We start from the raw sequence: 14774 nt of genomic DNA, 5'->3' as shown, positions 1-14774 counted from the left end.
CACTTGGCTGCCTGCAAAGATGATTGAAATATGCTTTACTTTCAAAATGAATCCAAGCTGAATGACTCGAAACGAGTCACTTTTTTTGATGTCGTGTTGCTATTTCACATTTTCATTAATCCAGATAGCCCCCAGCAAACCAAACAAACACAGCATAATTAGAAAAGCAGGAATGACGTTACAATGCAGGATATAAATAAAAGGAGTGCGTGTGGAGAAAGGCGGTCGTTTTATTTTCAATTTTAAAAGCAAAACCAAAGAGGAATACTGCAAGCGTTGCAATTCTGTTGATTAGGCTTCCATTATGTCTGCGATTGCCCAAAGCAAACTGGGCAAAGTGCCTGGCATCATTTTAAACCAGAATGCTGTTCGTTCACCCCACCAGTAGGGGGAGCCCTAAATCAATGAACGCTTAGTTATATTCATTAGCATGGCATAACTGCTGCAGATTAAGGAGTGTGGGATTATCTGAGGGATGGAGCAGAAATCCATCCCATGTCTGAGATGGACTGGGAGATTATCGAGCTAATCCCACTTTAGCATCATTGGGAGAGGAATACGCCAATAGCTAATTACTTGCCAGACCGCACCTCGTATGTTGAGGGGTGTTCATGCTCACATAGTTCAGGCTGACGGAGAGAGAAGCAAGAGAAGATTGGAAAGAAAGGAGGAAGACAGATATGAATGAGTGTGAGAAAATAACAAATGCTTTGGAAGGACATCTACATAAAGAGTTAAAGGGACATTCCACTTTTTTTGAAAATATACTAATTTTCCAACTCCCCTGGAGTTAAACATTTGATATTTACCGTTTTGGAATCCATTCAGCCGATCTCCGGGTTTCGCAGCAGCCGAAAATAGTCCCCTTAGTAACTTTCAATAGCAGGGGACTATTTTCAGGCACTGCGTAATATCATTGCGCCTGCTGCAGCCATGTCACAGCAGCAGAGTCTTTGATTATTACACCAGAATGAGAGTATAGTTCCTAACCATATCTGCCTGGAAAATCACAACTTTTCATTTTCTGTCAGTCTTAGTACACAATGTAACTACAGAAGAGTCAAGTTTTAAATAGGAAACATATCGAAACTCTTTGGTTATTTTTGAGCGCGATGCTAATGGTCTAATCAGATCCAATGGATTATGCTAAGCTATGCTAAAAGTGGTATCGCCAGACCCGGAGATCAGCTGAATGGATTCCAAACCTGTAAAAATCAAATGTTTAACTCTAGAGGAGCTGGAAAATTAGTAATTTTCAAAAAAGTGGTGTCCCTTTAAAGGGATAGTTCACCCAAAAATTTTTATTTAATCATCATTTACAAACCTGTATAAAGTATTTGTTCTGATCAACATGAAGGAAGATATTTTGAAGAATGTCTGAAACTAAACCGATCAGAGGCCCCATTGACCTCTATAGTAGGAATAAAGAATCCTATGGAAGTCAATGGGGCCTCTGATCTGTTACAAATATTCCTCAAAATATCTTCCTTCATGTTCATCAGAACAAAGAAATTTATTCAGATTTGTAGCAACATGAGAGTGAGTAAATGATGATAACATTTTTATTTTTAGGTGAACTACCCCTTTAAGTGTCAGAGACAGACAAATGCAGAAGTTTTGCTTGCACTACCTAGTTATTAAATTAAGGAGAAAACAACGAGGTTGCGTTTCATAATTCTTCACAATAATACTGTTCAAGTCTTTAAACATGCAGTAGGTAAACGTTTGTGGTTGTAATCTAGCTTGGCTCCATTTTTTTATCTGATTCATCTAAAGCTCAGTGCGTTGAGAGACACCGGACGCACCACAGGATTTACTGAGCACATATAGCATCTGGTGCTCTGTCACACCTAAACAGGTCTTCCATTTCAAGGATATCTTTTGCTTTAATATCTGTGTGAGATTGCAGCAGACCACAGCAAAAGGAAGAGCAAAGCCTCACATGTGCACAAACAAACACAGACATAATAGCAGAGGAAACCAAATCCTCTCGAATAAAATTATGTGATGCGGTGAAAAACTTGCCTACGTGTGACTACGCCAGAGTATACAGACCATGTGTGCAATATTATGCACTACACTTATATAAAAATAATGCATCACCTATTACATCCAACGGGTGTGTTACTAAATTGAGATAGAGTGCATGTTACTTTGACAGCTAAACTGAACAAGAGCATCCATAAGAGTAATACATCATCATGGGGTGTTTCCTAATCTAACAGAGAGACCACTGAAGCCTTACTCTCTACAAGCTGCTTGCCTTCCAAACTCTCAGCTTTGATGAATGTATCTGAGATTGAATAGGACAGGCTGCTTTAAAGTTACGAAAGCCAGAGAACAACAATTTATGAGCCGGGGGAGGGAAGGAATGAAAAGAAGATGAGACCGGAAAAGACTGGGATCCTAGCAGGGACCGTGGGAATGTATTTACCTGTGAATGGCAGCGAAGAGGTCCTCGGTGGTCCGGGGCCGAGTGGGGGTCACCATGTCCCCGCATTTGTCGCCGCTGATGCTGGGAGATTCAGCCGTATTCACTGTGCTGGGCTCAAACACATCACCTGGTAAAAACATTGACATATTAGCATTTTATGTAATGAGAGTCATATCTAATTGAGATAACAAGTTACATTGATACAACCTAACATGTCTATAATTAAATGAATGCACTATATATAGGACCTAATGCATGACAAATACATGCCTTGCATCCTCGACCCAGATATTGTTACGTTATAATGCATAGGCATGTTTAGACAAACTTGTCCAAAAGTAAAACACAATAAGGATTACATACAAATATGTCACAACAGTCTAATCAAAATTGAGCATTTTACACAAGTACCTACACACGTCACATTGCAGTCAATAAATCCAAGGACACGTACGTGCACGCTTGACGTTCTCCACATATAACACAGTTATGAAGATGGTCAAAAGCTGTGTTTACCCTTCTCTTATGCTGTCATTGTCGCATCCATCAGAGTTAAGTTCCTCTGCTCTCCTCTCACATCTGCACTTGCCTGAGCCACTGAGGATGATCTCACATTACGAGCTCTCTTTCCTCCCCCTCGCTCACAGCTCTCCTCCTCTACCCACTGTGAGCTCCACCCCCTCCCTATCCCATTTAAACGGCTCTCCCTTGGGAATTGTGTCCCATCCTATCCTGTCCCAGACTTGAAGAGTGAGTGAAAGACATTGGGAGGGATTAAGAAATGAGAGTATGCCAGATTAAGGTAAAGTGGAAAACAGCTGGTAAGAGAATGCATAACGCAATATATGAGAATAAGGAGTAAGAAAGTTAAGATAGATGAAAGGATTAAAAGTCAGGAGGACAGATGATGTTGGGGAAAGAGAGAAAGAAAGAAGGGGAGGTAGGTAAAAATAAGTGGATCTAAGAGCTGCCGCAGTGATGTCCCACTCTAAGCCCTGATTCACTTATAAGAGCAAAATCTCTATCCATATACTTTGCTATTGCTTTACAATGCTATTAGAATAAAAGCTGAAGCCAGTAATCTGGCTCTCCTCTTTTTCTTATCGAAAGCTTGAGATCTCATACGCTATCCAATAGTGACTTTCGACTGTTAAAACAGGCCCAAGTATTAAAAAATGCATGATTTTGCGTCAATTTTATAAATGATCTCCAACCCTGCTGAGTAAAATTAGGAAAATCAGACTTACCACTTTCATCATCTTTAGAGCCAACAGATCCGGAGTTGCTGGTTACATCTTCCTCATCTCCATCCTCTTCCCTCTCTTCTGTACTAATGCTCTTGTCCACATCACAATCTGTCTCTTGGATGATAGTACAAGGAGTCTTGGAAAACTCAACATTTGTCAGAGACATTTTTCTCATCTCCTCAGGAGGTAAAGAAATCTCACTTCTATTATTATTATCTGGTTTCTCTTCTTCTTGTTGTGGCATAGGTGTGGGTTCCTGGCATTCTGTTGTAGAAATGTCCTCCTCATTTTGAGCATTTAACAATTCTCCAGCATCCTCATCTGTGGATGCTGTATGGTTCTGCAATGGTCTAAAGGTGAGAGGAAACTTGGGCTTTTTGGAAACAACAGGAGGCATTTTCCTGGGTGTAGTGTTTTGTGGTGTCTTCACTGGTGATGACAGGGGAGTTTCAAGACCATCCACTTCGTCTGTGGCCTTAACATCACCAAAATCTATGGATCCATTTGTAAGGCTCCATGCTGGTGCTGAATATGATTTTTTTATTGACCTTACATTGCGGTCAGGTTGTGCTTCAACAACTTCAACGTTATCCTGGCGATGCAGGGTGAATCCATTTTTTTGTGGAGAAACTGGTGAAACTGTGGGATGATCTGGTTTTTGAAGCTTCTCTGGTGTTTTATTGGCCAATTGGTCAGCTGTCAGTTCAATCTTTTCTGGCCGTTTCACTGAGCGAAGCTGCACACTTTGCAGAGCAAGGGGGGTAATCAGTGGTACACCAAGTTTACTAGACTCTTCAGAGTGTGTGGACTCGGATATTCTCTCAGTGTTCACAGGCTTCAGGCTGCTCTTTATATCCTTTAAGGAGGCAGGGGAAGGTGTCATGCTGGGCAGGAGTGGAATTTGGGGGGAAGGATATGCAGGGCTAATGGCACAAGATGGAGGTGGAGGAGGAGGTGGAGGACTGAAAGAACTATTGAGGTTTGACAGGCCAGGGTCATTCCACACCTCTGGAGGTGGAGGGGGTGGAAATTCTGGGGAGGAATTGATGTAAGGTGGGGGCATGGATGCTTCTTGAGAGGGGGTCATGGGTAAAACAGGTGGAGGAGGAGGAAATGTCTGGCTTGCATTGCACACAGGGATGACACCTGGTAGAGGAGGTGGTGGTGGAGGAACATTGTGTCTGATGGAATCAGAGGTGTTGGAGGAAAGAGAGGTAGAAGATGATGAAATAGATACAGATGAGAGCAAGGATGACTTTCTTTCAGGTACTTTAGGTCTGGGCTTGTTGCCTGATGGGGACTTACACCTCATGAATGAGGGGACCGGAGTTCCAGCTGTTGGAGTGTTTGACTGACTTGAGTAACCGCTTGATGGAGAAGTCAATCGATGGACCCTGTCTGGTGATGAGGTGCCAGTTTTGGGCTTTATGTACACTTCACTACCCTCCCGGGTGGAAGGATGGGATGTCTGGGTACCATTGTGAAGGCCTCTTCCATTTGCCATTTCACCTGCTTGTCCAGCAGATTTGCATGGTGACTGTGTCTGCTCACTAGGTGGACGTGGATAATCCATGTAGTAGCTCCAAGAATCTGCATAATCAGATCGTAGACTACTAGTCTCACTGTGTGAGGGTGTCACATGACAGATGGAGTAAACATTTGCCAACCCTGCTGCTGATACATTACTGCTTCCCACACTGATGCTACTCTGGCTCCTGGGACGTATCATCCAAGGATCCTCATAGTCACTGCAGGGACTGTGAGATGGTGAGGTAGAGGACCCTTTCCCTTTAAATCCATTCTGAAGTGACTGTTGGAGTGTGGCAATCAAGGACTCATTCAGAACAGATCTGTTGGTAATATCTGACCCACCAGTACTTGTTGTGGGAGGGTTGGTTTTCTTAGGCTTTCGCCGTAGAGAGTCTGTGCGTGCTGGTGGAAGAGGTGGCTTCTTAGGTTTGCGAAGGGAGATGGAACGTGACAGTGAACGGTCACTGTACAGACTGGATCTGTCATCTTGCTGACCCAGGCATTCGTACATACTATGTCTTGCTGCCCTGCCTCCTATTCCATGACCATGGCCACTACCTTGGCTTCTTGATCTAAGGCCTGAATCCAAATGCATGGAAGTGTAGTAGCCATCATTGTCCATAGAGTAGAGCGAACTAGAGTCTGTGCCTTTTGAGGAGCGCTCAAGGCTACTATATAGATTATTTATGGGTGTAGAACAGCTGGAGGACAGTGTCCTTCTGGGGAGCACATTTTCAGGGGTGTCGTAAATCCATTGCTCTTCTGAAGATAATGCTCCTGCTGCAATTGTGCTGTGGCTGTGCAAACTGCTATCAGACTGGCTACAGGTATCACTACAGGTATCCTGAATGCCTGCTTCTGGTGTGTGGGAACCTGTTGCCACACTACTGGTGCTCTCCCTGTTGACAGCTGCGACCATGCTAAGAGGTCTACCTTTAGAGTACGGAGACCCAGTAGTTGGGCTCTGGCCAGGGCTTGATGTAGTGTGAAGTGCAATTACCTCAGAAGAACATGATAGTGTAGCATTGGGTATCAGTGACGTCGAGTAGGCTGCATGTGGAGAAACTACACAAGCAGGACCAGAGATAGAGTCCCACTCTCTTTGACTACCTCTCACCTCCTGAGATTTTGGTCGAACTGGGGTGCGTCCCCTCGGGGCATTCCTCATGTGCACCACAGTATCATCCACCTGTAATTTTCCGATCTGATGAGATGCATTTGCTGTGGAATCTTCATGCCCGCACGGGGTGCTACTGTAAAGAGGGCTTGCATTTAGAGAGACCCGCGCACCTCGTGGCAAGCTGTGAAAACGCTGTCTATCATTGCAAAACTGTGGTGCCTTTAAAACTATTGAACTTCCAGAGGAGTTTCCATCAGACATAGAAGAGATGTTGCTGGCAGAGGTAGAAATGCCAGACATCTGAGCAGCGATTCCTTGGCCCCTCTGAGCCCGTATTCTTCTCATGGAGGGTGGGACGATTTTCACCGCCTCGGTCTGGCAGCCAGAATCTTTGGTTTCAGACCGACGGAGAGTTGAATTCCCATTTCCGATTCTCCCAAGTGTTGAATACTGCCCGGGGATAAACATGGACTGTGGCCGAAGCTCTCCTCCACGCCCTTTTGCTGCTGCAAAGAAAAACAGAAATTAGATTATTATGATAAATGTTAAAGCTTCTTGTTTCTCTTTTCTCTATCCCTTTGTGGCATCAACCCGCCAATCAGATTAACCCTCTCTACTGAGAGCTAATTAATTTAATAAGCTCCTGCCACATGTGGCATGTTAATGACTTCTGGAAACTTTGAGTAAGGTTGATATCTTAGGAATGGAGATATTTAGTGCCAACTTTGATTGTATCAAGAAAGTGTATGTGCATTATTATGTAACAGAGGATGATGCTGCTGCTGGTAAAGCTTTTACACATACACACTGTGTTTCTGGGCTTATTCACATGCACACATGTTGTTTATAATTTAATTGAATACTGCAAGCTGTTAATGTCTCATGTTTCCATCATACACACAAACACGGGAGGCAGAGTTGCTAACCTTGCATCTTCTTATTGTCATGCTCACTGTTAAGAATTTAATTACAATACAAAAGTAATTATGGCATTTAAGAAGCTCATTTACAAATTATATCAAATGTATTTTATTTAATGAGCTTTAATCAGCCTTAGGAAAAAAACAATCATTTATGAAGTTAAGTTATGTTAAAGGGCTTAAAACTACACATCTTCCCCATCTTTTATGTTAAAGAACAGGTCATTGAAAGCGTATGTACAAGTATAACAAATACAAATAATATTGAATTCACTTTCTATATTTTCCCAAGTCCAGCATGTATGCACACATGGATACCATCTTAACAGTATACTAATGCAACTGAAAACAGATACTATGAAGTCTGCCAATATTCTCATAACACAATTAAACACACCCAACCCAGAGGTATATCTGCACTATTCTTCCTTCTGCAACATCCATACTCATTTATCTCCCCTCCCCTTTATTGCTTTACTGATAAAATACGAAGCACTTTGCCTGAGGAATCTGGATGTGGGATTATGCAGTGACTTAAGTTAGATGCAAACCTCGATCTAAATATCAGCACTCACATACACTAACACATAGGAAACAAATGAAAACCAGAGACGATGACCCAGAAGAGAGGCTAGAAATGAAATACTGCAGGATGCAGCTGTTGCATGCTGGGATTACATTACAATAAGGGGGTCATGAGTTAAAGGGACACTCCACTTTTTTGAAAATATGCACATTTTCCAGCTCCCCGAGAGTTAAACATTTGATTTTTACTGTTTTGGAATCCATTCAGCTGATCTCTGGGTCTGGCTGTACCACTTTTAGCATAGCTTAGCATAATCCATTGAATCTGATTAGACCATTAGCATCGCGCTAAAAAAATAACCAAAGAGTTTTGATATTTTTCCTATTTAAAACTTGACTCTTCTGTAGTTACATCGTGTACTAAGAACAACGGAAAATTAAAAGTTGTGATTTTCTAGGCAGATATGGTTAGGAATTATACTCTCATTCTGGCGTAATAATCAAGGACTTTGCTGCTGTAACATGGCTGCAGGAGGCGCAATGATATTACACAGTACCGAAAATAGTTCCCTTGGTTACTTTCAATAGCAGGGGACTATTTTCAGGCAGTGCTCAATATCACAACACCTGCTGCAGCCATGTTACATCAATTAATTTTCTGTCGGTCCCAGCACACGATGCAACCACAGAAGAGTCAAGCCCCAAACAGGAAACACATCGAAACTCCTATTTATTTTATTTTTAGCGCAATGCTAATGGTCCAATCCGATTCAATCGATCACGCCAAGCCACGCCAAAAGTGGCACCGCCAGACCCGGAGATCGGCCGAATGGATTCCAAAACTGTAAAAATCAAAATGTTCAATATTTTCAAAAAGTGGAGTGTCCCTTTAAGGGCAAACTGCATGCAAAAGTAAAAACAAAAACAGAAGTAATCACTAGTGCACTAGAGATGATACAATAATTAAGAAAAGTGTTGAACCCAAGGTGATACGAGAATAGATGGGAACTTAAACTGAAATGAATGGCAGTTAATGATTTTAGATGATTGAGATTCCAAGACTTTAAAGGTTGGAATGAGAGATAACAGCATTAGATGTTCATGGTAACTACAACTACAGTACTACATGAACTCAGCGGTCTAGATGGACGCAGGTGAGGCAGGAGCAGCAGCAGAAACAGCTGGCAAAGCCATACCATACCTAGTTCCAGTTGGACGCTGTCAGGCACCCCTGATATAGTCTTTCTCCGCTTAACCTTCTTGGACCGCTGGGTCAGAGTGTCAGTGTTTTTTAGGGAGCGGCGGATGCTGGCCTGCCTGTCAAATGTCTCTCCTGGAGACAAGTTGACGACAGACAGGCAAAAGGGCCAGTTAGTAACATACATGCATAGCAAACACACACATACTGTATACTGTGTCAGTACAATCTCCATGCAGAGCCACACACATTCTGAACAAACTAATAACGAGAAAACCAGACAGAAAAATCATTTTCTTTATCTGTATTTTAAAGGGACACTCCACTTTTTTTGAAAACATGCTCATCTTCCAGCTTCCCTAGAGTCAAACATTTGATTCTTACCGTTTTGAAATCCATTCAGCTGATCTCGGGGTCTGGCGCTAGCACTTTTAGCATAGCTTAGCACAATCCATTGAATCTGATGAGACCATTAGCATCGCGCTAAAAAATAAAGAGTTTCAATATTTTTCCTATTTAAAACTTGACTCTTCTGTAGTGACATCGTGTACTAAGACCGACAGAAAATTAAAAGTTGTGATTTTCTAGGCAGATATGGTTAGGACTATACTCTTATTTTGGCATAATAATCAAGGACTTTGCTGATGTAACATGGCAGTTTGAGAGTATAGTTTCTAGCCATTTCAGCCTAGAAAATCGCAGCTTTTAATTTTCTGTTGGTCTTAGTACACGATGTAACTACAGAAGAGTCAAGTTTTAAATAGGAAAAATATTGAAACTCTTTGGTTATTTTTTAGCACAATGCTAATGGTTTAATCAGATTCAATGGATTATGCTAAGCTATGCTAAAAGTGCTAGTGCCAGACCTGGAGATCAGCTGAATGGATTTCAAAACGGTAAGAATCAAATGTTTAACTCTAGAGGAGCTGGAAAATGAGCATATTTTCAAAAAACGTGGAATGTCCCTTTAAGTCTAGCTTGTCCATAAATCGAAACAGCTTTAAAACAACGTAGATTTACTTATAATCATAAATTTGCTTAGGACAATAGTAAGAATAGCATTAGTTTGTGACGTATTACAATTCAATTTAATAATATCCTTTTTACTCTTAAAAATATAAAAATACAGATAAAGAAAATGATCTTTTTGCAGTGCACACTTATTAAAGTTTATAAAGTTTAGGGAGAAGAATAGAAAGTTACGAGTATATTAAAAAGGAGCATGGTTGAAAATATAAGATTAGAAACAGTATTTTGTCTATAAAAGCACTTTAAAATTGCTGTAAGATGTGCTGTAACAGTGCCAGAGGGACGGAGCTCTAGAGATTGTGCGCTGTTGACTAAGATACAGCACGCTGGCATGTCTGACTAAGTCACAGAACTGACAGACTGAATTAATGTGGGGAGTTTATATGTGTGTGCGTGCTTTTAAATCAAATATAGCTTCTCCTTCCAGAGTCATGGTGAAGTTCAGTGTTTCTTAAAGGGATTGGACATACAGAGATTATTCTGTCTGAGAAACACAGGATAGTTATGTGTAGCAGGAGAGACTGCTTTTTTGGGAAGGTGCCTGTGGTTGTATGTGTGTACTTCATAGAGATGCACTGGTGCATGAACGCTCAAAACGATAAATCTTGCAGAGAAAAAAGGACAGAGTGAAAAAATACAGAAATTACAGAAATGTTAATTTATAGAAACATTCATGTTAGATATTTTTTCAATCATGCAAGCAGCACTCAAACGTGAAGCATTTGGATTATGTTATAAGGAAATTACATAAAACAAATATTCAGTTTTTAATATTTTGAAATTACTGTCACAAAAATTTCTGCTTTTAAAAATGATTACATTTTCTTTTCTTCACATTGGTCCAAAATCCTACTCCGCATTGCTGTACACTTATGTTGTGGCTGGTGTTTATTATGCAACCTCCTCTTAATTGGAAAAAAACAATCTGGAAACAGTGTCGTGGCTTATTAGGACACAGTGTAGCAGTGATGCACATATATGAGCTCATAGGTGTTACAAGGATGAAAAACATTTCGCAGACCCTGCACATGAACTTTAGTCATACTATATGCTATATGTTTCTTACCTGTGACATTGATGGGGACAATATCTGTGGGAACGGCCTGGGCCTGCTGCCTCATCTTCTCCTCTGGAGTCGGCAGGTGTGCGGCTTTGGTACATGGCGTTTGCCCATCAACTCCCTCCACCTGTGCTGAACTCATTTCGCCCTTTTCTTCCTCTCCTGAAGATGCTGTGGACTAAAAATTGGACAATAAGGTGATTTTAATGGTAATGGTGGACAAACCTGACAAACTTAGTTGCAGTAAAGTGAGATTTTGGAGTTATTATTTAGTTAGATTTGCAAAAAAGCTCCTATATCCTGCATTTCTTTTTAGCTAAAGGGTGTTTATGGTGCCTGACCTGAGCTCTAGCCACATACAGAGAGCTGTTTCACGGGTAACTAACCATTAAACCACACAAACAGCCCATAAAACCCTACACACACATAAATCCAGTGAGAGACGGAGAAAAAGAGCGGGAAGCCAGTGAGGCATTAAAAATCTGTTCATGCATTGTGATTTTGAGATCTGAATGACATTCGAAACAGAGATCCAAGTGGACCATCTGAAGTTTCAATCTGACACCTGCGCCCCCAGCCTCCAAAACAAGCAGACTGATTCGCTGCAATACCATATTGTCCATCCAGGTCACTAAAATAACTAAAAACAAGACCTCAGACAGCAGTAGATGGGGTTTGTATGATGAAAAATTTATGATTTCAGTCAGACTAACGCATAGGGCTGGGCAAAAAAATCGATTTAAATGTTTTTTTAAATGTGGTCGAGCAGAATCAATTTTTTTCTTTCATATTTATTTAACATTAAACGTAAGATTAACGTTAATCTAATTACTAGTCTTCTTCACTCTTCATTCATTCAGTGCTTAAAATGGCAGTTTTAGGTGCTTCATCGACGTTGATGCCACCTTCACATAAAAAGTCAGAAGTATGGAAGCATTTTAGATTTCACAAGCAAGACGAAGATAGTGTTGTGTCTTTTTAATTTCTTTTTATTAATTGCCCACTTGTAAACTGCTGTTCACTGTTCTTTTTTATTAATATAGTATTTGCATTAAATCTATATTCATTGAGTTGAATCGAGAATCGAGTATAAAAACCTACCCGAGAACCGGAATCGAAAATTGAATCGAGAATCGAAACGATTTGTTAGCTTGTGAATATAAATCAAATCGATCTGAAATATCTGAATCGATACCCAGCCCTACTAACGCATTTATACATGATATTTTAAAAATGGCCTCAATAAAGTGCATGTAAACACGAATTTCACATGTTTTAGAAAAAAGAAATGCAGCACATGTCACTAGTTTTTTTCCAAAATGAACAACACAATGAAAACCTCTTCCAAGCCAGTGCATCATTAAAATGACAGGAACACTGAGGGAAATCTGAAAATTATCCAGCAAACTCTGGATGACAGGAGAAGCTAAATCGGCGTGGAAGGATTGTAGCAACACTTAGCCTCAGCTAACCTCATTCTGGTGTGTGACAGTGAGCTGGGAAAACAGGTCTAGTGTTGTGAAGAAGGTTAAAAGGGCATGGGATCCTTAAGGGTGGGTTAGGAGTAGAGGGATAACAATGGGACCCCCGAACCGTTGCTTTAAAAGAGACTGACCCATCCAGGACCCCTGAATGCAGTGTAATGAGGACAGATAAAAGCAGAAAACGACGGAGAAGGAGGGCAAGGGTAAGGCGGCATATTATAAACCAAACCAATGCCTTTAGAAATACTCTCAAACCTCTCTTCAAAGCTCAGCTTTGTAAATTGAATATTGCCGTAAATACTACAAGCACTGTTTTCTAACAGATCTTTCTAAGCAATCGAGTTTTAGTCTCCCTGGGCCCGGCTCTCATAATGGGGCCACACATGGCTGACAACATTAATGATGCCAACAGAGATGCTGGGGAACGGAGGCAGGATCCCCACAGAGGCACATGTGGGATGTGAGCACATGGCAGATTGTGATACCCAGCTGCAGGCAGTCAGTCTATCCAGCAGAGGGTAGCCAGATCCCATAAAGTGCTACACATTCAGTTGTCACAGTATCATAAACAAATTTTTTGGGTTGATACTGAAAGAAGGTATTTTTTGTGGTATTATCAATAACATGAATAATGTCATCAATAACTGAAATGGGTTATATTATAAATCTATTCTGTTTTTCAGAAAACAAAAAATGCTATTTACACCAAGTGAAGTCAAGTTTTATGAAAGACATTTTTAATTTACTGTAGAAAAGATGTGTACTACTCCCAGCCTCAGAGTCAGGACATTCAGAAATGCCAGTTTGTTGGCAAAATCCTTAGATTTTTCAGCAAAGTCCTCTAAGTGCACCAAAGATGAATCGGATGACTGACAGCACGCAAGACTTCAAACATTCAAACTTGTATACCATGTAAGTTGGACCTTTCATCATTTGCAATGTTTATAGCACCTTTTGGGATTTCGCAACTGTTTACTATGTCTGGATTTTTAGAAGTGGAGGTTTTGGCAATAAAAGCTGGCATGCAAGGTTTTGCAGCAAAAAGACATTTTGTTATTTGCTTAATACCAATTAAATGACTAAAGTGAAATTTGAAAATAAGGCATTTCAATTACTGACTAATATCCTTTTATAGCCATTAAAGTAAAAATTTTAACCCTAAATATAAAAAAGCTCCTTTACAAGAAAACATGTCAGATGCACTTAAAGTGTTTTCCATCTGAACGCCCTAAATGTAAAATGTAAGCTACATATCCAATATAGTCTTATATAGTATACAGACTATAGTATTTTATATATAGTATAAAGTCTTCAATACTTTTGAAATACAGTTAAAATTAAATACCTTTCTATCAGCATCATCTGCTTCATTGTCCTCGTCCTCATTTTGGGATTCAGTGCGTCTGGAAAAAGTTGGACCCTGTGAGTAGTACTGTGAACTGCGGAAGCCATCTTTCCTCAGTTTATCACATTCTGCATGAACCAAAAAGAGCAAACAGGTCAGCACATGTCTGTTAATACAAATAGTCAACTCACACAAGACATAAACATATTAATGTCAATACCACAGGATTTATTTCAGAACTTGATTCAACAGCAGATTGTTTTTATTTGGCTCCCTCTAGTGGACTTACAGAGAACAATTCATTTTAGGATGCACATGGAAAGACATGTATTATTTTTTCACATTTATACATTTGGCAGATGCTTTTATCCGAGGTGACTTACAGCGCATTCAAGCTAAATTTATATATATATATATATATATATATATATATATATATATATCAGTATGTGTTCATGGACCTATGTTCAACCTTTGCGCTGGTAACACAATGCTCTCACAAATGAACTACAGGAACAAAGGAATGGAAATGGGAGATGTCTTTTGTTTTAACAAATAAACATTAAGTACAATTTTATTTAATTTTCACAAAACCCTAGCCTTAAAAATACTAATAAATAGATGCGAGCAAACTGTAAAAGATTAGACAGAAATCTTACGTTCTGCTCTGTGTATATCTGTGTGTGACAGCCAGCACACTGTATCATGCTGGCTTTCTGCGCTAACTGTTGCAGATGGCAGCCCCCCCACTGGACCACGTCCCAAAGTCCCTTCAGACATCCGAATTAAACGGTCTGTCCCTGTTCACAAACGCATGCTCATCTGATGCATGTCTTCCCTTATTTCCTGAATTTGATATTATGTGTCTATACTGTGGTAATT

The 14774-nt window shown here is 40.4% G+C and overlaps 1 protein-coding gene across 9 annotated transcripts in view; it reads right to left on the bottom strand.

Annotated features, from left to right (window-relative positions):
- nhsl1b (NHS-like 1b) overlaps window positions 1-14774 on the bottom strand; it is a 108009-nt gene that overhangs the window by 3082 nt on the left and 90153 nt on the right. For 4 of the 9 annotated variants that reach the window (XM_055187224.2, XM_055187234.2, XM_073856110.1 and 1 more), the window contains exons 3-7: window positions 13893-14020; window positions 11070-11241; window positions 8978-9109; window positions 3682-6837; window positions 2435-2564 (exon numbers count right to left, since the gene is read on the bottom strand). In XM_055187224.2, coding sequence (XP_055043199.2) covers window positions 2435-2564; window positions 3682-6837; window positions 8978-9109; window positions 11070-11241; window positions 13893-14020 — 3718 coding nt within the window. The remainder of the gene's footprint in view (window positions 1-2434; window positions 2565-3681; window positions 6838-8977; window positions 9110-11069; window positions 11242-13892; window positions 14021-14774) is intronic. The other 5 variants (XM_073856108.1, XM_055187233.2, XM_055187225.2 and 2 more) reach the window with 4 other exon arrangements.

Source organism: Misgurnus anguillicaudatus, chromosome 18, assembly GCF_027580225.2.
Source record: "Misgurnus anguillicaudatus chromosome 18, ASM2758022v2, whole genome shotgun sequence".
NCBI classification, from domain to species: Eukaryota; Metazoa; Chordata; class Actinopteri; order Cypriniformes; family Cobitidae; genus Misgurnus; species Misgurnus anguillicaudatus.
This window is presented reverse-complemented; position numbering and strand designations above follow the sequence as displayed.